At 41.7% G+C, this 26,286-nt stretch overlaps 1 protein-coding gene across 2 annotated transcripts in view; it reads right to left on the bottom strand.

Annotated features, from left to right (window-relative positions):
• Positions 1-26,286, bottom strand: part of ZFYVE9 (zinc finger FYVE-type containing 9) — a 133,030-nt gene that overhangs the window by 32,343 nt on the left and 74,401 nt on the right. For both annotated transcript variants that reach the window (XM_055348911.2, XM_055348908.2), the window contains 3 exons: positions 20,701-20,925; positions 18,410-18,492; positions 10,467-10,571 (listed from right to left, as the gene is read on the bottom strand). In XM_055348911.2, the coding sequence (XP_055204886.2) occupies positions 10,467-10,571; positions 18,410-18,492; positions 20,701-20,925 (413 nt within the window). The remainder of the gene's footprint in view (positions 1-10,466; positions 10,572-18,409; positions 18,493-20,700; positions 20,926-26,286) is intronic.

Below are 26,286 nucleotides of genomic sequence, written 5' to 3' on the forward strand. Positions count from 1 at the left end.
GGTATAAAATATAGGATGACAGTTTTTCTTTTCAGCATTTTAAAGATTTTGCTGCACTGTCTTGCAACTTGCATTGTTTTCATGAGAAATATGCTGTCATTTTTATATTTGCAAAATACCTAAGTACATAAGGAAGATTTCTTCCCTCAAGCTGCTTTTAAGGTTCTCTTTATGTGAATTTTTATACAATTTGATTATGATCATAACATTTCTTAATGTAGTTTTTATCCTGTTTCTTGCAATTGGGGTTCATTGAGCTTCTTGGATCTGTAAGTTTATAATTTTCATTAAATTTGGAAATTTTTTAACCATTGTTTCTTCAAATATTTTTTAGGTCCACCACCTTTTCTCTCCTTTGGGTACTTCAATTACAGAATTTGGCTGCCTGACATTCCACAACTCGATAATGCGCTGTTCATTTAATTTTTCAGCCTTTTCTCTGTGTTTCATTTTGGATCATTTCTGTTGTTATGTTTTCATGATCACGAGTTTTTTCTTCAGCATTGTCTAATCTGCATTTAATTTCATCCAACATACTTTTCATCCCGTTGCCACCTACATTTCTTAAAGCTTGATTTGGGTCTTTTTTATATCTTCCATAGCTCTCCTTAATGTGCCCATTCTTTCATCCTTTTCAAGCTTTCTTTAAAGCTTATTAGGTAGGATCAGAGCAGTTTGAATCTGTACATAATTTGAGTCATTAGACATAATGTGCCCCATGTAGTACAAGAACCTTTGTCACTCTGGCTGGTAAGAATACAAACTATTCCTGGCCCTGTGAGAATTGTTCTACCTATTTCTTTGCAGTGCTTTCCTCGTATAGACACACTGACTAGTAAGTAATCAGCTAAGACTCCAGAAATCTTTCCAGATCTCCTGAATTTTTAAAACACTTCTGGCAATCGGTCCTGCAAATTCTAACCATCGTGGGCTCTCTATATTTCTCAACTCTGTCTCCTCAAGTCAGGGAGACCTCTAAGTCAGTTTGGGTTTCCCCTACCTGCTCTATGGCCTGAAAACTACAGGCAGTAAGATAGGGTAAGCAGAAGACTCACCTTCTCTGCCCATTATCTTTTGTTTTTATCATACTTTGTCTTGATATTTAGTTGTTTAAGGTGGACTGGTGTGATAGCATGCTTGCACAGCTATATCAAAGTACAAGCTGGATGGCTTAAATAACAGAAATGCATTGTCTTACATTTCTGGAGGCTAGAAGTCCAAAATCAAGCCCAAAATCAACATCAGCAGAGACAGTTCTGTCTGAGGGCTATGAAAGAAGGATCTGTTTCCAGGCCTCTATCCTTGGCTTGTAGTTGGCCATCTTCTCCCTATGTCTCTTCACATCATCTTCCCTATATGTGTGTCTGTTTCCATATTTCCCCTTCTTATAAGGACACCAGTCATACTGGATTTGGACCTGCTCTAATGACTTCATTTAAACTTGATTACCTTTGTAAAGACCCTCTCTCCAAATAAAGTCATATTCTGCAAATAAAGTCATATTCTGAGGTACTGGGAGGTTACAACTTCAATATATGAACTTTAGAGGGACACAATTCAATCCATACAATCAATCCTTACTATTCCAACATGGGCAAAAGTGAAAGATAATAAATTATATTTGAACAGGGAGAACCGTACACCCCTGATAGATAGCCATAACTTTGGTCTTACTTCAATAGTCACTCTTGTAGCAGAGCAAGTCCCCTAGAGACACCCTGGAATCTATGCCTATGAAGTTTTTCCAAGAGATATTGGTTGCTGTCAGGAATAAGACTTCTAAGCCAGGACAGCTCCTACACCTGCCTGATGTGAATCTTGTCATTTGAGCAGTTATCTGGGGCTGGAGGAAGGCCCAAAAAGACGCTCCCAATTAGCTACGTTAGATGCTACATGGGTTGTTGCAAAGACTGTCAAAGGTAACAAACGCCTGACACTGTACTACTATCAAGCTATGGTTCATGTTCCACATCCTTATGGGAACCCTAGGGTTAAGTATATCCTATAACCAAATAACCTCATGAGTCTCAAAGTGTAATAGAGCCTATGCATATTAATGGTGGATGCTGTGCTATTCCTTTATAGTCTTCTTTTCCTTATATTAAATACCTACAGTTAGATTCAATATATTTTTTTAAATGATTTTTTGAGTCTTCACCACTTCACCTTCTTGTAGATTTACCCAGATGCCCTGTACATCCTAAGGGAATTTAGCTATATTGGGAAGTTAGATACATCCTACAAGCACATGAAAATGAGAAGTTTGTAACACAAGTTCAATAAGTTAACCAAATGAAGCCAGGTGTGGTGGCTCATGCCTGTAATCCCAGCTCTTTGGGAGGCTGATGCGGTCGGATCACCTAAGGTCAGGAGTTCGAGACCAGCCTGGCCAACACAGCAAAACCCCGTCTCTACTAAAAATACAAAAATTAGCTGGGCATGGTGGCGTGTGCCTGTAATTTCAGCTACTCAGGAGGCCGAGGCAGGAGAATTGCTTGAGTCCAGGAAGCGAAAGTTGTACTGAGCCAAGATTGTACTATTGCACTCCAGCCTGGGCGATGGAGTGAGACTCCATCTAAAAAAAATAAATAAATAAAAATTAAAATTAACCATATGAACACTTAATCTGAATGATAAAAATGAACACAATAGCATACAATTTATGTACAATTATAGTATACCAGGCTAATACACAACACTAGTTATTTGACACGTGATTGAAATGTCACAAAACTTCACAATATGAGCATACCCATATTCCAGAAGAGAGATTAACCCACTAAGGTAATACAGCTAGTAATTAAACATTAATCCAGCTGGGAGTGGTGGCTCACGCCTATAATCCCAGCACTTTGGGAGGCAGAGGCGGACAGAATACCTAAGGTCAGGAGTTTGAGACCAGCCTGGCCAACATGGTGAAACCCTGTCTCTACCAAAAATACAAAAATTAGCTGGGCGTGGTGGTGCACGCTTGTAATCCCAGCTACTCAGGAGGCTGAAGCAGGAGAATCGCTTGAACCTAGGAGGTGAAGGTTGCAGTGAGCCAAGATCGCGCCACCACACTCCAGCCTGGGTGACAAGAGTGAAACTCTAACTCAAAAAAAAAAAAAAAAAAAAAATCAATCCAAGGTCTATTTGATTCTAACATCTCTTCTTTCACTATGGCTCATCACTTTTCTGATCTTAAACAAACATATTAAATAACAGTCATTGCCAGACATGGTGGCTCATGCTTGTAATCTCAGCACTTTGAGGAGGCCAAGGCAGAAGAACTGCTTGAGGTCAAGAGTTCAAGACCAACCTGGGCAACGCAGTAAGACCTCATCTCTACAAAAAATTTAAAAATTAGCTGCGCATAGTGGTGCACATCTGTAGTCCCAGCTTCTTCAGGGGCTGAAGTGGGGGAATCCCTTGATCCCAGGAGGCTACCAGTGAGCTACGATTGCACCACTGCACTCCTGCCTGGGCAACACAGCAAGACCCTATCTCAAAAAAAGAAAACAATGACAACAACAACAAAAAACTAGTCACATATTAGGAAATGCCCCAGAGGTAATTTTAGTTCTACCGTTCCATGAGACTTCAGTATTTAAGTGCATGTACTAGCTATGCCAGTGATCTGGTTACATACAAAATGTAAATAGAACCACATACAATCACTTTAACTCATCAGCCCTAAAACTAAATTGGTAATTATTTAAACTAAAGTCTACAGTGCAGCGGTTAAGAATAGGGACACCAGAATCAGAATGTCCAGGTTTGATGGCAGCTCCACCACTTGCTAGCTGTATGATCATGGGCAAGTTACTTAAGTTCTATGTGTCTTTTTTTGCTTTTTTAAGAGATGGGGTCTTGCTATGTTGCCTAAGCTGGCCTCCACCTCCTGGGTTCAAGTGATCCTCCCACCTCAGCCTGTACCTAGGACTATACACATTCACTATGGCACCCAGCTAAGTTCTCTGTATCTTAATTTCCTCATCTGTAAAAAGGTAGTTAGCATACTCATGTCATAGAGTTAGTGTAAAGATACATATATGCTTAGAATAGTGCCTGGTACATACTAAATATTTATTATTAGTTAATACAATGGTGAAAATAATCTCATTATAACAACATGAGGCCCAGTGCAGTGGTGCAATCCGAGCAGTTTGGGAGGCTGAGGCAAGCAGATCGCTTGAGCCCAGGAGTTCAAGACCAGCCTGGGCAACATGGGGAAATCCCATCCCTATTAACAGAAAATTTGGCCGGACATGATGGTGTGTGCCTGTAGTCCCAGCTACTCAGGAGGCTGAGGTGGGAAGATCACCTGAGCCTGGGATGCAGAGGTTGCAGTGAGCCGAGATCACACCACCACTGCACTCCAGCTGGGCAACAGAGTGAGAGTAAGATTCTGTCTCAAAAAATACATATATATATGAGCCAGGTGACCTTAACCAACAAGGATCTTTAATGGCCTTGACAAAAGAGATTAGAAATTTTATATACAATGCTTATTAAAATATCCATGCTGTCAGAAGTACTATCTTCTAGCTTTCTAAGCTTAAAGTCTTTCCTTAGTCCCTCCCTCCCTCCTCATTTTCCATATAGCCACCAAACTCAGTTTTCCAAAATCCTGCTTTCATTAAGTCACTTTTTCTGCTCAAGAGCCTATAAAAGCTCTTTATAAATTATCATATTAAAATCTAAATCCCTCTGAGTGATTTTGAAGCCAGCAGTCTTAGTACAACCTCACATCCCACAAAGCCATCAGTCTGCTTTAACCCCCTCTTTGCTAGGCACTTTATTGTCTCCCATTTCCCTATGAGCTATGCTCCTTCCCTTCCTTTGTGTAGGCAGGTATCTATCCCCCTTTTCACTTAAGGTCTTTTCTGCCCTTTTTTGCTTTTGTTTTTGTTTTTGAGACAGGGTCTCACTCTGTCACCCAGGCTGGAGTGCAGTGGAGAAATCTCAGCTCACTGCAGTCTCGACTTCCTGGGCTCAGGTGATCCTCCCACCTCAGCCTCCCAAGTAGCTGGGACTACGGGGCATGCGCCATCATGCCCAGCTAATTTTGTGTATTTTTTGTGAAATGGGGTCTTGCCATGTTGCCCAGGCTGATCTTGAAATCCTAGGCTCAAGCAATCTGCCCACCTTGGCCTCCCAAAGTACTGGGATTACAAGCGTGAGTTACCACGCCGTCTGCCCTTCTCTTTCTAGTGCCTAGTTATCATTCATTATCCATTTCAAATCTTTCATTCATCTAGTTATTTGGTGAACATTTACGAATATCTCCTACATGCAATGTGTTGCTCTGTTAGGGATTCAGGGTCAATAAGAAATTAAGAAACATTGGTGTCTATTCTGTTCATCCTCTAGAGATCTACTTTCTCTGTACCTTTAGTATACTTGTAATAAATTTCACCATTTGTTTTCATATTGTTTTATCTATATTAGATCTGTTTCATGTCTTCATCCAACAGATATTTCTTGCTAACCCACTCCATACTAGGGTGTTTGCTAATGATACCTGTGGTATACAAGATAGACATAGTCCCTCATGGAACTCACAGTAGAGAAAACAGACACACAACAAGGAATTACAAATGTACTGATTATTACAAATAGTATGCATAGAATTCTAGGAATGCATATAATAGAGTTACCCCAGTTGGGAGTTAAATCAAAGTATATGTGAAAAAAAATGTCATTTATGGTGACACCTGAATAATGAGTGGGGGTTAGGCAGGTGAAGAGTAGGGGAAGTATGAATCAATAAGGAACCAGCTCTGCAAAAGCCATGAAACAAAAGAGCACAAAATATGGGCAATAATAAGAAAGACTATGAGTATAAATGGAAAAAATGAATGAGAGGAAAAGAAGAATATTGTGATTAAATAAAATGTACAAGAAAATTATGGCCGGGTGTAGTGATGCCTGTAATTCCAGCACTTAGGGAAGCCGAGGTGGGAGTATCACTTAAGCCCAGGAGTTCAGGATCAGCCTAGACAACATGGAGAAATCCTCTCTCTACAAAACAAAAAAATACAAAAATTAGCTGGGTGTGATGGTACGCGCCTGTAGTCCCAGCTACTTAGGAGGCTGAAGTGGGAGGATCACTTGAGCCCAGGAAGTTGAGACTGCAGTGATCCATGATTGTGCCACTGCACTCTAGCCTTGGTGACACAATAAGACCCTGTTTCCAAAAAGAAAAGAAAAGAAAAAAGAAATTACTTTTTCAACTATGAAGTGGAATTATTAGACACAACACAATTTAACTGTATGAGATTGTAGGAGATAAAATTATGTTGAGTTAAAATAAAAATTAAATCAGAAGGAAAATTGTTTGTGGCCAGGCACAGTGGTTCACGCCTGTAATCCCAGCACTTTGGGAGGCCGAGGTGGGTGGATCACGAGGTCAGGAGATCGAGACCATCCTGGCTAACACAGTGAAACCCCGTCTCTACTAAAAATACAAAAAATTAGCCAGGCATGGTGGCGGGCGCCTGTAGTCCCAGCTACTCGGGAGGCTGAGGTAAGAGAATGGCGTGAACTCGGGAGGCGGAGCTTGCAGTGAGCCAAGATCGCTCCACTGCACTCCAGCCTGGGTGGCGGAGCGAGACTCCGTATCAGAAAAAAAAAAAAAGAAAATTCAGTTTGCTAATCAGGTAAGAAAAAGACCTGATACATAATCCATAAAATAAATGACAAGAAATACTGTTACTCTTTTAGAACAAAGGATTCTGAACCTGCACACCATAAACGGAGGCAACAGAGTTCAGATAAAAACAGGTTATATGAATAGGAGCTATTGTTGTGAATGTGTCCAGTCAGTACTGAAGTAACTATGGGGGCTGAACGCAGTGGCTCACACCTGTCATTCTAGCACTTTGGGAGGCCAAGGTGGGTAGAAGACCTGCAGTTAGGAGTCTGAGACCAGCCTGGCCAACAGGGTGAAATCCCGTCTCTATTAAAAATACAAAATTTTGGCTGGGTATGGTGGTGTATGCCTGTAGTCCCAGCTACTCAGGAGGCTCAGGTAGGAGAATTGCTTGAATCCTGGAGGCGTAGGTTGCAGTGAGCCAAGATTGTGCCACTGCACTCCAGCCTGGGTGACAGAGCAGGACTCTGTCTCAAAAACAAAACAAAACAAAACAAAACAAAACAAAGAAATAACTATGAGCGCCTCATAGCTTTTACAGATATACTTGTACAAACAAAATTTCTAAACATACAGCACTACCTCGCAAACATCAAGGATAGCAATATATGTTATTTGCTTGGGAATGAAATCTGATCATCTAACTGTTACAGGATCTTTGGTGTGTTGCTTTTCTAGCTGGAAAGCTCTGTGGCCAGTGGTGCCTTTGCCTGAGTTTTGCTCAGGCCTGCTGGGCTTGTTCCGGCCACTCAGCCTGGCAGGCTGTGCTAGGCTTACACTACCAGCCTGGATCCCATGTCTGTCAAGGGTGAGCCAGGCATGGAGCAGCAAGGGGTGTGTGAGAAAGCAAGCGTGGGTTCCGGCCACTGCACACAGTCAGGCATGCTGGCTGCTGCAGTGAGGCAGGTAGCTCCAGGTGCCTGCACAGACCCTGGCTCTCTGCCAGGCTGCGGCTGGACCAGGTGCACCGCAAGCAGCTTCCACAGCTGCCACCAGGGAATGTGGTAGCATTTGGAAGCTCGGAGACTTCAGTAACCACAGGGCCCCAAAGAGGGAGTCACAGCCCTGGCTCAGGGAGCTCCCAAGCTTGGGCTCCCCAAAGGGCTGCAGCTCTTCTCTCCTTCTGTTCACTTGCAATGTGGCAAGCAAGGGGCATGTTTCAGCCTTGTTTGTGTCACAGCTCTTTCAGCCCTGCCATTTGGCAGGTCCCGATTTCTGGTCCTGCATCCAGGAAGAATGAGGTATGCAGACAAGTGGAGGGTGAGCAAAGTGAAGAGGAGCTTTATGAGTGACGTAATAGCTCAGAGGAGGGCCTGGGGTGGGTGGCTCCTCTCTACAGGCAGGTTGTCAAATCGAGTATTCAGCTCTCAGCAGAGAGGAGGCCCTGGAGTGAGCAGCTCCTCTCTACAGCTGGTCGTCTCAACGTCTGCAGGTCTCAGCAGAGAGGAGACCCTGGAGTGGGCAGCTCCTCTCTGCAGCTGGTCATCCCGATGTCTGCTCAGCTCTAGCTGATCCCAGGGCTTTTATAGGCCTCAGAGGAGGGGAAGCATGCACCGACTGGTGCATGGACGGCCATGGGTAGGCTGAGAAAAGGCACCACAAGTTCCCACTACAGTCCATGGGACTGGTGGCCTGGCCCCCAGCCTTCAGGCCCTTCCTAGCTTGAAGGTGGAACCTCATCAGGGACCTGGCCTCTTCTGCTCAGGAACGTGTTTGCCTCCTGCTATTCATGGTGCCCAAGCTGTAGGTTCCATGGGGTGTCTGCAGGCCAGCAGTGAGGTGCACACATCCCCCATCAGCTTACTTCCTATGTTTGTCAGTGCCCAAAGTCCAGAGGGGGCCAAGGCGGCAGGGCACTGGTGTGTCAGCACTGCCCCGACTTTGCTCTGAGATTGGAGTGGGTGCTGACAGCAGGGAAAAGCCAGGCAGTAGGAGCAGGCATTTCCAGGGCTGTGAGGGAGGGGGGCCTTCCCAAGCACCCAAGAGTGCGAGGATGCCTGGGTCCATAGCCACAACTTGGGTAGCTACAGCTGTGCCTGCAAGGGTGGGGCTCCTGCCTGCTCCATGGAGCAGAAGGCCCAGGTCTGCAGCCATAACTTGGGCAGCTGCACCTTGGGAGGCCCACCCCACCAACTCGGAAGGGGTGGGGCTCCCACTTGTCCCCGGCTCCTACAGGCTCCACGGAGTATGCAGCCCTGGCAGCACCACCCTGCTGCAGCCAGCATGATGGCAGCAGCCACTCCAGACAGGCCACTGATGCCATCATTTTCCTGGACAGCAAACGCTCAGAAAGCAGGCATAAAGTTTTTGTTTGTTTTTTTGAGACAGAGTTTTGCTCTTGTCGCCCAGGCTGGAGTCCAATGACGAGATCTCAGCTCACTGCAACCTCTGCCTCCCATGTTCAAGCAATTCTCCTGCCTCAGCCTCCCGAGTAGCTGGGATTACAGGCACCCAGCCAATGTTTGTATTTTTAGTAGAGACGGGGTTTCACCACGTTGGCCAGGCTGGTCTCAAACTCCTGACCTCAGGTGATCCACCTGCCTTGGCCTCCCAAAGTGCTGGGATTACAAGTGTGAGCCATCGCGCTTGGCCAGCAGGCCTAATGTTCTTATCTCATCTTTATATTTCAAATCACAGAACATATTTAATACATGTTTATGAAATAGACAACAATATTTCAAATTTGAGAAATAAAACAGGTTTTCAAAGCACAATCTCTTTTAAAACTCTTTAGGCCATGAAAGATTGCATTACTGCACTCCAGCCTGGGCAACAGAGCAAGATCTGTGAACTACAAATAGTTCACTTTAAAGATTTGACTCTACCTAGTCTCATTGATTACTCCTTGATACTCCAAGGCAGGATTATCTACATGATGAAGACTGCTAGTTGTATCCCGGAAAAAAGTAAGCACACATTCTAGCTACTATTTTCTAATATCCTTAAAAAAAAAAAAATCACGTGGGAAGTCATGGCTAAAAGCTTTCTTCACAGAGGTCATTCTCATAATAATGCTGAGAACTGAGCTCACAAATCCAATAAAACATCTGTGTGATTCTACGTGCATACCAAGTACATAATGTTTATTCAACGCATAAATGATTTAGTGGCTAAATGAAGAAAAAATGAAATGAAAAAGGAAAAAAAAGGAAAAAGAAAAGGAAGGAAAAATTATTTTATACAAAGAAACCCGGCTGGGCACAGTGGCTCGTGCCTGTAATCCCAGCACTTTGGGAGGCCGAGGTGGGTGGATCACCTGAGATTAGGAGTTTGAGACCAGTCTGGCTAACATGGTGAAACCTCGTCTCTACTAAAAATACAAAAATTAGCCAGGCATGGTGGCAGGTGCCTGTAATCCCAGCTACTTGGGAGGCTGAGGCAGAAGAATCACTTGAACCCAGGAGGCAGAGGTTGCAGTGAGCTGAGATCGCACCACTGCACTCCAGCCTGGGCGACACAGTGAGACTCCATCTCAAAAAATAAATAAATAAATAAATAAATATTTATAGTAGGAGTGGGGACATTTTAAAAATCTCACCACTAATATTACAGATACAAGACTAATTTCATGACCTAATCAAAACGCAAATCTAATACTAATTATCATAACATCAAAAGGTAAAATGACACATCCAATGAACAACTAGGTCAGAAATTTGACATCTTGTCTTTCTGTAATGAAATTCCCCATAATTGAACTAAGCCATACAATATTATTAACTGATTTCATTGTTAATTAATTATAAGTAAAATTTATACATAATCATGCATTTTTCACCTTCACTCATGTTTTCAACTATGAAAAATACGCCTTCATGGTAAATCTTACCTCATTGTATCTGTTGCTGGGAATTTTGATGCTGGTTTTCCGAACTTCCATATCAACCACCAAACCTTGAACTACTGGCAAGGTATACTGGTAATTTCTGAAGTCCTGGGCCAAAGCAGATTGAAGCAGAATAAATTAATTTATAGTAATAAAATTAACACAAATGGAAAAAATGTCAATATTGAAAGATCCTATTTAAATAATAAGGAAATGTATAATGAAAGCCCCACTATATGTATTTTAGTTCTTTAGTCTTTAAACTCTTATAAGTAAACCAAACATTATCATATACCTCTTATACACAACATTAAAAAATATTTTTGAATGTTTACCCTACTTTACCACCACTTAACATTTTCTGTATTTATTTGTTAACTATCTGTCTCCTCCCTCTGAAGCTCCAAGAGAGTACAAACTCTCAGTTGTGTTGTTCTTGCTATATCCTTAACGCCTGGAACATCTTAGGCACTCAATGAATATCTGTAAGGAAACGCATACACACTAACACATCATCTATCCAGTATGGGTGAAACAAAATGAACAAGAGTGGTGGACTCAAGGTCAAAGTAATAGCAAATGGCTAGATTTCATAGGTTCTTATAGGTCACCGTAAGGACTTTTGCCTTTAGGAGGCTTTTGACCTGTTTTAACAGATCTGACTTCTTGGTAATGAATAGGTGGTAAGGGAGGAAGAATGGAAGAAAAGATCAGATAAATACCATAAAAACAATCAAGGTAGGAGATAGTGAGAGCTTAGACCAGGATGTTAACAGTTTATTTATTTATTCTGAGATGGAGTCTCACTCTGTTGCCCGAGCTGGAGTGCAGTGGTGCCATCTTGGCTCAGTACAACCTCCGCCTCCAGGGTTCAAGCGATTCTCATGCCTCAGCTTCCCAAGTAGCTGGGATTACATATGTGCGTCACCATGCCCGGCTAATTTTTGTATTTTTAGTAGAGACAAGGTTTCACCATGTTGGCCAGACTGGTCTTGAACTCCCAACCTCAGGTGATCCACCTGCCTCGGTCTCTCAAAGTGCTACAATTACAGGCGTGACCCACTGCACCTGGCCAGGATGTTAACAGTTTAAAAAGTGATGAGAAGTTGTCAGTTTCTAGATATATAGATACAGATTGTTTTTTTTTTTTTCCTGAGACAGAGTCTCGCTCTGTTAACCAGGCTGGAGTGCAGTGGCGCAATCTTGGCTCACTGAATCCTCTGCCTCCCAGGTTCAAGCAATTCTACTGCCTCAGCCTCCCAAGTAGCTGGGATTACAGGAATGCACCACCAGGCCCAGATAATTTTTGTATTTTTAGTAGAGACGGGGTTTTGCTGTGTTGGCCAGGCTGGTCTCAAACTCCTGACCTCAGCTGATCCGCCCACCTTGGCCTCCCAAAATGCTGGGATTACAAGTGTGAGCCACGGCGCCCAGCCTGTTTCCAGACATATTTTAAAGGAAAATCTGATAATATTTGCCACTGTGGATGTGAAATGTGAACAAATGATAAAAGTTAAAGATGATTCTAAATTTTATAGCCAGGGCTACTAGAAGACTGGAACTGCCATTTACTGAAATGTAGAATATGATGTGAGATGGAGGGTATTTCTAAGTAACTTGACTTCATTACTTGCAAAAAAGCTCAAGAATATTGATAACCAGCACCCAACTGGTAAAATCAGAATGTCTGGCAACCAATAAAAAAATACCAAACATTCAAAGAAGCAGGAAAATACAACTCAAAATAAAGGAAAAAAAATCAATCCATGGAAACGGAGCCAGAACTTATACAAGAAGTTAGAATTACTAAAGGCATTACAATAGTTATTATATTGTATTCTACATGTACAAAATGTTAAGCAGAGACATAAAAGATCTTAAAAGACCCAAGTATAACTTCAAGAGATGAAAATCAAAGTATTTGATTGAGATTGTTTAAAAGATTGATAGAATTAACAGCAGCTTAAACCAAAATAAAAGATTAGTGAAACTGAGAGCACAGCAATAAAACCCATCCTAAATGAAAACAGAGACAAAAAAGACTGAAAAAGAAATAAAAAGAACATTAGTAAGACGTGAAACAATTTCAAACAGCCTGATACATATGTAATTGGAGTAATCTCCAGGGAGAGAAGGGGATGAACAGAAAAAATATCAGATGAAAACTATAAACCCATAGATTCAAAAAGCTCAATGAACCCCAAGTACGGGAAACATGAAAACTACACTATGGCACATTATAATCAATTTGCTTCAAACTTGTAATTTTAAAAAGCTTTTGAAACTAGCCAGAGAAGGTCAGGCACAGTGGCTCATGCATGTAATCCCAATACTTTGGGAGGCTGAGGTGGAAGGATAGCTTGAGCCCAGGAGTTGGAGACCAGTCTGAGAAACACTGCGAGACCTTGTCTGTATAAAAAATAAACAAAATTAGCTGGGTGTAGCGGCACGTACCTGTAGTCCCAGCTACTTGGTAGGCCAAGGTCGGGGGGATCACCTGAGCCCTGTGGGTCAAGGGTGCAGTGAGCCGTGATTGTGCCACTGCACTCCAGCCTGGGCAACAGAGTGAGACCCTATTTCCAAAAAAAAAAAAAAAAAAGGATGGAAAAGGAAAAACAACATTAAGAAAAGAAAAAACTGTTATGTAGAGAGGAACAAAGATGAGAGGGAAAACAATGCAAAACAGAAGACAGTGGAGTAACATCTCAAAAACACTCAAAGAAGAAAACTCGGGCTGAGCATGGTGGCTCACACCTGTAATCCCAGCACTTTGGTAGGCCAGGGCAGGAGGATCCCTTGAGGTCAGGAGTTCAAGACCAGCCTGGGCAACATAGTGAAATCCTGTCTCTACTAAAAATACAAAAATTAGCTGGGCATGGTGGTGCATGCCTGTAATCCCAGCTACTCGGGAGGCTGAGGTGGGAGCGTCGCTTGAGCCCGGGAGGTGGAAGTTGCAGTGAACCGAGATTGTCCCACTGCACTACAACCTGGGTGAAAGAGTGAGACTCTTGTCTCAAAAAAAAAAAAAAAAAAAAAAAAAAAACACCTAAACAACAAAACTCAACCTAGACCTCTCCATCCACCAAAAGTATCTTCCAAATATGAAGATCAAATAAAGATGTTGTTAGAAATACAAAAGCTAAAATAATTCATCAGCAGCAAACCTACACTGTAAGAAATATTACAGGCAATCATTTTGGCAGAAGGAAAATGACACCAGATGAAAATACAGAGTTATACAAAGGAATGAAAAACACTGGAAATGGCAACTAGATGGGTAAATCTACAAGATTTTTTTTCTTTTTCTTTTGAAACTGAGTCTTACTCTGTCGCCCAGGCTGGAATGCAGTGGCACGATCTTGGCTCACTGCAACCTCTGCCTCCCAGGTTCAAAAGATTCTCCTGGCTCAGCCTCCTGAGTAGCTGGCATTTACAGGCACATGCCACCATGCCCAGCTAATTTTTGTAGTTTTAGTAGAGACGGGGTTACACCATATCAGCCAGGCTGGTCTCAAACTCCTGACATCGTGATCCGCCTGCCTTGGCCTCCCAAAGTACTGAGATTACAGGCATGAGCCACTACGCCCAGCCAAGATTTTTTTTTCTTATTGTTCTCTCTAAACGACAGTGACATCAGCAAGATGGTTGACTGGAGTTGTCTGGCTCTTGCTCCCCTCTACTCAACAAAAGGGACCAAAACAACAATAAACAAACTATATTTCAACTGGAGTGGCTGTGGAAGTATGCTGGAGAACACCAGGGGAGTGCTGAAATTCCTGTGGAGCACGAGATGCCCCAGATAGCACCACAGAGACAGGAGCGAAGCACTCTGCCTCTGCCGCACTGCCTCCCTGCAAGGAGTGGCCTGGAGTCAGGAAGGACTACTTCTAATGGGGAAAGGGTATGCTGGGGACCCATGGTCCCCATGACCACTGCAGCCTTGTCCCGCGGTCCTCACAAACCCTGAATCCAGTTTGTAGTTGCCTGCAGTTCACAGGACTACACTGCTCCAGAGTTGGAGCCCACGTCATACAGCCCTCATTCCCAGTCATAGCATGGTGCCATCTTGAAACTGGACCCACTGCTAGAGTTCATCCTGCCTGGGGGCCAATTGCCACTGCATCTCTCCATCTCTGAAGCTCCACTGTCAGTCCACAACACACACATGTAGCTGTATCACCACCATCCAGCTGCTGAGAGCCTAGGCCCAACAGAATGAGGGAGCCCTGGCACTGAACTCACATGGCACCTCCCTGCCCCAGGGAACAGGCAGATCTGTACAGTGGAGAAACCAACACACAGCTGGCTGGCCTGCTGTGTCCAGCCGGACAAGCAGCCCAGCACAATAAAGGCCATATGTGACAAACCCACAGCTAACATCATACTGAATGGGAACAGTGGAAATCTTTTCCTCAAAGATCAGGAACAAGACAAGGATGCCCATTTTAATCCTTTCTATTCAACATAGTCCTAGCCAGAGCACTTAGGCAAAAGAAAGAAATAAAGGCATCCAAACTGGAAAGTCAAATTGTGCTTGTTTGCAAATGACATGACCTTATACATAGAAAACCCTAAAGATGCCACCAAAAACCTGTTAGAGCTAATGAACAAATTCGGTAAAGTTGTAGGATACAAAATCAGCATGTAAAATCAGTAGTGTTTCTATATGCTAATAAAAAATAAAGAAAACAATTCCATTTACAGTAGCTATAAAAAAATAAGATACCTAGGAATACACTTAGTTAAGAGGTAAAAGATCTTTACAATGAAACCTCTAAAACATTGACAAAGGGCCGGGCAAGGTGGCTCACGCCTTTAATCCCAGCACTTTGGGAGGCAGAGGCGGGCGGATCACGAGGTCAGGAGATCGAGACCATCCTGGCTAACACAGTGAAACCCCGTCTCTACTAAAAGTACAAAAAATTAGCCAGGTGTGGTGGCAGGCACCTGTAGTCCCAGCTACTCGGGAGGCTGAGGCAGGAGAATGGCGTGAACCCGGGAGGCAGAGCTTGCAGTGAGCCGAAACTGCGCCACTATACTCCAGCCTGGGCAACAGAGCAAGACTCCATCTCAAAAAAAAAAAAACAAAAAAACAAAAAAAAACATTGACAAAGGAAACTGATTCCATGTTTATGGATTGGAAGAATTAATACCGTGAAAATAGCCATACTACCCAAAGCTATCTACAGATTTAATGCAATCTCTATCAAAATGCCAATGATATTCTTCACAGAAACAGAAAAAAAAAAAAACCTTAATATTCTTATAAAACCACAAAAGGCCTCAAATGGCCAAAACAGTCCCGAGCAAAAAGAACAAAGCTAGAGATATCACACTACCTGACCAAATATACAAAACTATAATAACCAAAACAGCATAGTAGTGGCCAAAACAAACACATACTCCAACAGTACAGAATAGAAGGCCCAGAAATGAATTTGGACACCTACAGCCAACTAATTTTCAACAAAGGTGCCAAGAACACACACTGCAGAAAGGACTCTCTTCAATAAATAGTACTTGGAAAAGTGGATATATCCACATGCAGAAGAATGAAACCAGACCCCCACCTCTCCCTATATACAAAAATCAACTAAAAATGGATTAAAGACTTAAATTTAAACCCAAAACTATGAAACTATTAGAAGAAAACAGGGCAAATGCTTCACAATACTGGGCTAGGCAATGAATTTTTAGATAAGATCCCAAAAGCAGAGGCAATAAAAGCAAAAATAGACAAATGGAATTACATCAAACTAAAAAGATTTTGCACAGAAAAGGAAACTATTAACAGAGTGAAGACACAACCTACAGAAATGGAAAATATCTGCAAACCATACATCTGAAAAGGAGTTAATATCCAGAATATATAACAAATTTAACCTAGCAGCAAAAAGACAACCCAATTAAAAAAACAGGCAAAAGGCACTTTGGGAGGCTGAGGTGGGTGGATCACTCGAGGTCATGAGTTTGAGACCAGCCTGGCCAACATGTGTCTCTACTAAAAATACAAAAACTAGCTGGGCATGGTGTTTCGTGCCTGTAATTCCAGCTACTGGGGAGGCTGAGGCACAAGAATTGCTTGAACCCAGGAGATGGAGGTTGCAGTGAGCCGAGATCATGCCACTGCACTCCAGCCCAGGCGACAGTGCGAGACTCTGTCCCAAAAAACAAAAACAAAACAAAACAAAATTTTTTAAAGAAATAAAAAAAAGATAACTGGAAATATAGCTTTAAGCATCACAGAGGGAGGAAATCACCAAACCCACTCCTCAAAAAGCAACCGAAAAGCTGTATAAGTAGTTTAAAAAGAACCATTTCAGTGCTCTGGAATTAGATCAAAGGCATATAACATTAAGAAGTGTTTTGGCTGGGCATGATGGCTCATGCCTGTAATCCCAGCACTTTAGGAGGTTGAGATGGGTGGATCACCTGAGGTCAGGAGTTTGAGACCAGCCTGGCCAACAAGGTAAAACCCTGTCTCTACGAAAAATACAAAAAATTAGCCAGGCGTGGTGGCAGGTGCCTGTAATCCCAGCTGCTCTGAAGGCTGAAGCAGGAGAATCTCTTGAACCTGGGAGGCGGAGGTTGCAGTAAGATTGTGCCACTGCACTCCATCCTGGACAACAGAGCGAGACTCCATCTCCCAAAAAAAAAAAAAAAGAAATGTTTTTTTTTCATGAAAACTACTGAACTTTGAATTGAGTCTGTGACCTTCTTGCCTGGGGCTGCCCCCTAGCCCCATTAGGTAGTTAGGTAGTTCAACCAGGGCAAGGTAGTTTGTAAAAACAACGAGCTTTGCAGCTGGGAGCAGTGGCTCACGCCTGTAATACCAGCACTTTGGGAGGCTGAGGTGGGTGAATCATTGAGGCCAGGAGTTTGAGATCAGTCTGGCCAACATAGCAAAACGCTCTCTCTACAAAAAATACAAAAATTAGCTGGGTGTGGTAGTGTGCTCCCATAGTCACAGCTGCTCGGGAGGCTCAGGCACGAGAATGGCTGGGAGGTGGAGGTTGCAATGAGCTGAGATCGTGCCACTGCATTCCAACTTGGGCGATAGAGACTCTGTCTCAAACAAAATAAAACAAAACAAACAAAAAAATGAGCTTTGCTACTTGAAGGAGTTTACTTGCTATGGAACATTGTCAAAGTGGTAATCTCGGTGGTTATTAAAAAGGGAGGCCCAGTAGCTTGATTAGCTTGAGTTCACCAAACCTGTTTGGGGCAAGTTCTGGGAGGTAAGACAACCACAGGGAGCTTCATAAACGGTCCAAATATCCAGGATTGATCCTAGTCTGTGCATATATGCAGCAGAGAACTTAGTGGACTCAAGCCAACCAATGATCTTGGCCAACAGAGTCAGAACCTGTGCATGTGTGTAGGAGACATGAGAGAGCCCAGAAGAAAGGAAAACAATGAAGTTTAAATTCCAGTCCATATTCAGATCCATCAGCAGAGGGCAGTAGCCTTACTGGCTTGGGGTATCTGGGTACAATCTCTGACCAATCTTTGCTTGGATAATAACCTATATAGACACAAGAGAAACTCACAGAATGCCAGTCTTAAAATAAAAACAAGACAGAATGCTAGGTGTTTTATTTATATATTACTTCTAGTCCTCACAATAATTCTGCAAGGTTGGACGGTAAGTGTATAATCAGGCGCTGGAATCCTGTACCATTTCACTTCATCTTTGCAAAAGAATATATATATATGTGTGTGTGTGTGTATATGTGTGTGTGTGTATACATATGAATATATATGTATATGTGTGTGTATATATATATATATACACACACATATATATACTGTTCTTTTTCTTCAGCATATATCTTTACCTGCCTTAAGCAGCTTGGGCACAGCTACCAAGAAAATAATAAAATTGCTTTCTTCCTTCTCCCATATAAACTCCAGTAAGGACAAAGGAAAAAAAATTCCCAACTTACTGCAAGAAGATTCATGATGGTATGCCCCGTCTCTCCAAACAATGGCTTCCGAAATCTGACACTGAATAGTGGGCATGGATAAACTATGGAAATGAGAAATGATCAAACTTAAGTTTGGCAACATAAAACTTTGGTAAAAGAGATTTCATGACTAATACAATTTTCAAAACATAATTATAATGGCTCATTAGAACATATCAAATTTTGGGCTCAAAAAGTATTTGGCATGGTAGCAGACAAATGCTGAGCCATATTAAGTCTTCTGATAACCAGAATAAGCCTTTTGATGTAAATGTTTCAAAAATGACACACAATAGCCAGGCATAGTGGCTCATGCTTGTAATCCCAGCACTTTGGGAGGCTGAGGCAGAAGGATCACCTGAGCCTAGGAGTTTGAGACCAGCCTGTGCAACCTAGTGAGACCCTGTCTCTACAAAAAACAAACAAAAAAATTAGCTGGGTGTGGTAGCATGCACCTGTAGTCCCATCTACTTGGGAGGCTGAGAGGTAGAAGGATGGCTTGAGCCCAGGAGGTCGAGGCTACAGTGAGCCATGACTGTGCCACTGCACTCCAGCCTTGGTGACAGAATGAGACCCTGTCTCCAAAACAAACAAACAAACAAACAAACAAACCCACAAGGTCTTAGGGAGCAATCTTCTTCAAACTGAATTGATACGATCCAGGAAATAAATATCTCCTGATTCCCTGTGCTCAATAAGTTTAAGAGTTCACTTTTTTTTTTTTTCCAATAAGTTTAAGAGTTCACTCTTTTTTTTTTGAGACACAGTCTCACTCTGTCACCCAGGCTGGAGTGCAGTGGCATGATCTCCTGCCTTAGGAGGGTTCAAGCGATTCTCCTGCCTCAGCCTCTCCAGTAGCTGGAATTACAGGCATGCGCCACCATACCCAGCTAATTTTTTTGTATTTTTAGTAGAGATGGGATTCACCATGTTGGCCAGGCTGGTCTTGAACTCTTGACCTCAAATGATCTGCCTGCCTTGGCCACCTCTCAAAAGTGCTGGAATTAGAGGCATGAGCCACCGCACTCAGCCAAGAGTTCATTCTTCTATACCTCCTAACCAGGATCCTCCTTAGGAGAGGCAAATCAGTCTGGCTCATCTCTTGAACTTTATGGTTTGAAATGCCTGTATAAAATAGGAAGATACACATGTTGCTTCTTTTGCACACAATCCTTCCCTTTCCCTGATTCCTTTAGCTGATTCACATGCCTCCTTCAGAGTTAATCCAGAGGCACTCTGGTCCAAGAAAACTGAAGGTCCAACTACTCCTTCATTCCTGGTCAAGTTAGAGCCTGTCCTGGAGCTCCCAATGAACTTAACTTTGAGCACAGGTTTTAATACAATATACCACTATAATCATTATTTCTGTATGTATTCCTTATAAAAGTTCCCGAGAGCCTATAATCACATCTTAGCTATTTCAGAATTCCCAGGATTCAGGATATATGGGAGGCCTTTATTAAATTCTTACTGAATAAATAAATAATTGGTGGAAGAATGAAGTTGACTTGCTGAGAACATAAACTGTTTTATGGTTTATAAAATTATGTTTCATTTATTCTCTCATTTGATCCTGTTAACAACCCAATATAAAATAAAAGGCAAGCACTATTATTTCCAGTTTACAAAAGAAACACAATCAGAGAACTTGGGTGACTTGCCCAAAGTTACAGAGCTCATAAGTGGCAGAGTTGAGAATCTTACTCAAGTGGTCGGATTCCTAGCACAGGGCACTTTTAATTAGATGGAGATATAAAATTTAAAATAAAGTTTGCATTTAACCATTAATGTCTTTTTAAAAATCACATCTTAGTTACGCTGCTAAAGCCATGGGCAAGGAAGCTCCTTCTTCTGTAGCCTGTATCTTACCAACTGAGAGTGGTTTCCATTCCACTAGCTTCCAGTATGTTAAGTAAAATATAATTGATCATAACTGTTTTCCAACCAAGTGACAAAGAATATGCTCATCATACACAGAAACTATAAAAAATAAAGTTACTTAAGTTCAAATTCACTTTTCTAAAGATGATCGTGTTTTTTATCAATGAACTATAAAAGCAGTAAGTTTACAAGGTAATACATAATCAACTTCCTCATTCGTTATTTTCAGTGCTTCCCATTACGCCCAATATACGCAGACACTGGCCAAATTTAGTTTAGCTATTTCAAAAGACTATTTCTGATGAATTATATCACCAAACAGAGGGCTCTGAATATTTCAGGCATTATTTTAGTCATCATGCCTTGAAAAACGTGTTTTTACTACTTACGTCGATATTCAGCTCCAAGTCTCAACATCAGACGGATAGGAAATACTTTAGCCCAAGGAGTTTCCCATTTCTGGATAAGAATCCCAAACAAGTAAGGTGGGGTTGGGAGTACTAGGTCTTGCAGTGACTGGTAGGTAGATGTCACATATAAGAATCCACCATGTTCTTTACTGCCAAGGAAACTTTGACTGAAGAAGGAATGTCCCAAGTTGCTCACCACATTCCCTAAAAACAAAAAAGTTTATTAGCTACTTTGTATCAATAAATTAATCATATTTTTTCTTTTTCTTTTTTTTTTTTTTTTGAGATGGAGTCTGGCTGTCGCCCAGGCTGGAGTGCAGTGGCGCAATCTTGGCTCACTGCAAGCTCCGCCTCCCAGGTTCACCCCACTCTCCTGCCTCAGCCTCCCGAGTAGCTGGGACTACAGGTGCCCGCCACCAGACCTGGCTAACTTTTTTGTATTTTTAGTGGAGACGGGGTTTCACCGTGTTAGCCAGGATGGTCTCCATCTCCTGACCTCATGATCCACCCGCCTCAGCCTCCCAAAGTGCTGGGATTACAGGCATGAGCCACAGCGCCCGGCCAATTAATCATATTTTTAATAAACATTATGCAACTCTGGGCTGGATGGACACTACCAAACAGTAATTCCCAATCTTTCACTATGAAAGACTTAAATTTAAAAAGCTGATTTTTAAATAAATGGCATTTATTAAACGAAAATTTGGTTTCCAATTTTATCAGGGCTTCTAATGAGCATAAACTAAGTTATATTATCACACTGTTGAAGTTTGTCTAAGTAAAAGCCAAAAATATTGATGCCTTCCTTGGTTAAACTGTAAAGCTTTACTGTATGAATTGCTTTAGAGGTCTCAAGAACTATCACCTCAAAGGTCATAAAGAAATGTTCAAGGCCGGGTGCGGTGGCTCACACCTGTAATCCCAGCACTTTGGGAGGCCGAGGTGGGTGGATCACAAGGTCAGAGTTCGAGACCAGCCTGACCAACATGGTAAAACCCCATCTCTTCTAAAAATAAAAAAATTAGCCAGGCGTAGTGGTGTGCGCCTGTAATCCCAGCTACTCAGGAGGCTGAGGCAGGAGAATCACTTGAACCTGGGAGGCAGAGGTTGCAGTGAGCCAAGATTGTGCCACTGCACTCCAGCCTAGGCGATAGAGTGACACTCTGTCTCAAAAAAAAAAAAAAAAAAAAAAAGGTGTTCAGATTAGGAAGCTGCTGTCACCAAGCTTATAATTTCACTGGGTGAACAAAGTCAACTCATGAACATAATGAATTATGGTAATAAGTACAGTTATAAGACATTAAGGGAAGATGAGGATTTATGAAGATGGTACCACAGACAAGTTGTTTTTTTCTTGGTTTTTTTTTTTTTTGAGATGGAGTCTTGCTCTGCCACCAGGCTGGAGTGCAGTGGTGTGATCTTGGCTCAATGCAGCATCTGCCTCCCAGGTTCAAGCAATTCCTCTCACCTCAGCCTCCTGAATAGCTACAATTACAAACATGCACCACCACACTCAGCTGAATTTTTTCGCATTTTTAGTAGAAACAGAGTTTCACCATGTTGGCCAGACTGGTCTCAAATTCCTGACTTCAAATGATCCATCTGCCTTGGCCTCCCCGAGTGCTGGGATTACAGGCGTGAGCCACCGTGCTTGGACAGGATTTATTGTTTATAATTTTTTGAGACAAATATGAAACATAGCTCTATAATTTAGGGCTTATCTAAATTCATATTAAGCAGGTTTCTTTTTTTTTTTTTTTTTTTTTTGAGACAGAGTCTCACTCTGTTACCCACCCTGGAACCCTGGAGTGCAGTGGTGTGATCTCCGCTCACTGCAACCTCTCCTTCCCGGGTTCAAACAATTCTCCTGCCTCAGCCTCCCGAGTAGCTGGGACTATAGGCACCCACCACCACGCCTGGCTAATTTTTGTATTTTTAGTAGAGATGTGGTTTTACCATATTGGCCAGGCTGGTCTCGAACTCCTGACCTCAAGTAATCCACCCGCCTTGGCCTCCCAAAGTGTTGGGATTACAGGTGTGAGCCACCATGCCTGGCCAAAGCATTTTATAATTCAAAATACTTTTGTGAATGAAACAGTAACAAACATATCAACCCTTCATTAAGGAGACATTTTCCTCAGTTTAGAATTGCAAAAGGACTTTCTGACAAGAGCTGCTCAATGATGGAACAACGAATGTGTTCACTAGCCAAGTACGAGCTTCCTTTGATACCTTTGAAAGCAATAACACCAAATGAAGCAATCTCCATCAGAGAAATTAATGCTTACTTTTCTTGAAAACTAGAGTTTATTCTTATAATGGTTATGGGTCTTTGCATCCTTGATTTTAGCGGATAGGTATCCTGACAGTAGGAGCCACAAGTGAAGGGAATACCTCCCCTTTAAACTCAGAGAAGCTTTGTGGCTGAAAGTCATGTTCACCTAAACATTATCATCTATATTTTACATTTAAGGTAGTACATTCAGGAATTTAGGGGTAGTACTCTTGCTCCAGGATTACCCAGGTCTGGCTGCACAATTAAGCTGCTAGGCCAGATCCATAAAAACAAAACAACTGTCATATCAACGTAGCAGTATGACATTTTGAAAAATAAATTGCAGATTTTGGAGTCCCAGAGATATGGGTTTGAATGCTAGTTTGATCATTCACTATTGTGGGATCCGGGGCAAGTTACTTCTCTGAGCCTCAGTGTCCATGTAAAATGAGAGGAGAAACTATATTAAATTCCAGGTGTGTTATAAAGAATAAATGAAAGGAAATCTATAAAATGCCTAACAGGACCAGCAACACTGTATTCTCAAAAATTATAACTATTATTATTCTAATGCAAATATACATATATTGATCAGCCAAATATATGATTTTTGGGGGGACTTTCAATGATTTTAGAGTAAGATTTAAATAAATTTAAATTTTTTCTGGCAGCCACTGCAGGATCAGGGATAGAGTGTCAGGAACTTTAGGGAGATAAGATCCCCAAATTTACCATTGCCTCTTTACCACCTCCCTAGATCCTGGAATTCTAGGATACAATATAAGAGACACTTCATACAAAATTCAACAGATAATTTGTCAAAGAGAAAAAAATTTTTTTTCATCTCTTTATCTAGCTTTGGTGAATAAGGAGGAGAATAGGGAATTAAAGAGATGCTTTCCCTCTACAATGTAGGGTTCATGACAGCATTCCTGTAACTCTATCAACAGCATGCTGTGGTTTGAATATATCCCTCAAAAAGCATGTGTTGGAAACTTGGTGCTAGGAGGCAAGGCCTCATGAGAGGTGACTGGATTAATGCTGTTATCCTGGGAGTGGGTTTGTTATGAAAGGACAAGTTTGGCCTCCCTTGTACACATGTCCTCACGCACATGCACATTCTTTCTCTCTCTTCCCCACCCCATTTGCCCTTCTGCCACGGGATGATGCAGCAAAAAGGTCCTCACCAGATGCCTACCCCTCAATCTTGAACTTTGCAGCCATGAGAACTATAGGAAATAAATTTCTGTTCATCACCTATTATCCAGTCTGTGGTATTCCATTATACCAGCAAAAATAGACTAAGACACAGTGTAATGTTTATATTTCACAAAGATTGTCCTAGTAAATATAGCTTAGAGGTGAAAAATATGTTGGCTTAGTACTCAAGGCATTCACTCATTATTCCTTTGCGATTTCCCTATTAGAGCCTAGAATCTATTGGTAGTTATTTTCCACAGATACTGATTTCCTTTCTGCCTCTTCCATTTAACACTCTCTTCATCCCAATCACAGATTCTTCACGAAGTCCACTCTCATTATAAAATATATCTTTTATCCTTTAAATATTAATCACTTTAAAAAATGTAGATTACCAATAATAACTGAATTAGACTATCATGTACCATCTCATCTACAAACAAGTAACACTGCACAGGTGTAGATATTGGCAAAAATAAAACAGTGGGTATAAGAATTTGACAAAGAAAGAAAGGCTTTCATCTGAAGACCTAATCTGAAGCTCTTGAACTCATAAAGTCTGTAATGTACTAATTTATATAGGTACTTCTCAATGACTGCACTCAATGTAATGAATCCACAGAACTAATTTTATATATACCCCAATACTAGTGAAGAACCCATATAACCAAAATAGATACCAAATCTTGCTTCAAAGTGACCTGTCAAAGGTGTTAAATGCTTTATATCAATGGTTTATAAAGTAATTTTACATAACATTAATGAGGTAATCATCAGATCAGTGCTAGTAGGTAAGCAGAACGGTACCATTTCCCTGAAATTTGGGGTTTTATTTGACAAATGAAGAAACTGAAGCTTAGAGGTAGAGGTGAAGTGACTCTGAAAAGACGAGGTAAATAAGTGGCAAAATAAAACCCAGAAAGCAGAAAGCAGATCTTTCAATCTCCTAGTCTTTGTATGTCACACAGCCTTTCAAAAAATATACAGATACAGTAATTTACAATGTTCCATCTTTAATTTGGAATTTAAACTGTTTTTCAAATGCTTATAAGTAGCCAGCCATCTTTAAATTCATTCAAATATAACTTAAATATCTATGTGTCAATAGCTTCCTTTTGTTTCAAAGTATATTTATTAATCCTCACATCAACTCAAGTGGAACCATTTCCAAGCAAATGGTTCATTCATTTCAAGAAATACTAATATTTCTTTTTCTTTTTTTTTTTTTTTTTTGAGACAGAGTCTCGCTCCGTCACCCAGGCTGGAGTACAGTGGCGTGATCCCAGCTCACTGAAACCTCTGCCTCCCGGGTTCAAGTGATTCTCCCGCCTGAGCTTCCCAAGTAGTTGGGACTACAGGCGCTCACCACCATGCCTGGCTAATTTTTGTATTTTTAGCAGAGACAGGGTTTAGCCATTGTTGGCCAGGCTGGTCTCAAACTCACGACCTCAAGTGATCTGCCTGCCTGCCTCGGCTTCCCAAAGTGTTGGGATTACAGGCGTGAGCCACTGCACCCGGCCAATAAATAAATTTCTAACTGGTAATATGACTAAAACTCAAGCCATCAAAAGAATTTAGAAAGTTTCTTGGAGTTCTTTGTAATGCAGCAAACTGCAGTTATGCATGACTACTTCATAAAAGGTCGTGTCCTCAGTTTAGTGTATCTCTGACATTGATCATGAAAGCTCAAGAGGAGCCAGGTCAGGTGACTCATGCCTGTAATCCCAGCCCCTTGGGAGGTTGAGGAGGAAGGATCACTTGGGCCCAAGGAGATCAAGGCTGCAGTGAGTGTGCTATGATGGCACCACTGCTACACAGCCTGGGTGACAGAGCAAGACTTCTATCTCTTAAACAAACAGCTCAAGAGACACTATAGTACTTTTTATGGTTCGAAACATGAGATTTACGGACAACATAGGTGAGTTTAAACCTGGGTTCAGCCACTTATCACCTAACTGTGTGATCTTAAGTTACTTAGGCCTTTGGTGTCTTTCATTTTCCTCATGTGTAAATAGAAACAGTAACAGTATGAATCTGAGTTGTACTTAAGAAGAAATAAAATAGTGTACATAAGGCAATGAATATACTGC

This window comes from Gorilla gorilla, chromosome 1 (assembly GCF_029281585.2).
Source record: "Gorilla gorilla gorilla isolate KB3781 chromosome 1, NHGRI_mGorGor1-v2.1_pri, whole genome shotgun sequence".
Taxonomy (NCBI): domain Eukaryota; kingdom Metazoa; phylum Chordata; class Mammalia; order Primates; family Hominidae; genus Gorilla; species Gorilla gorilla.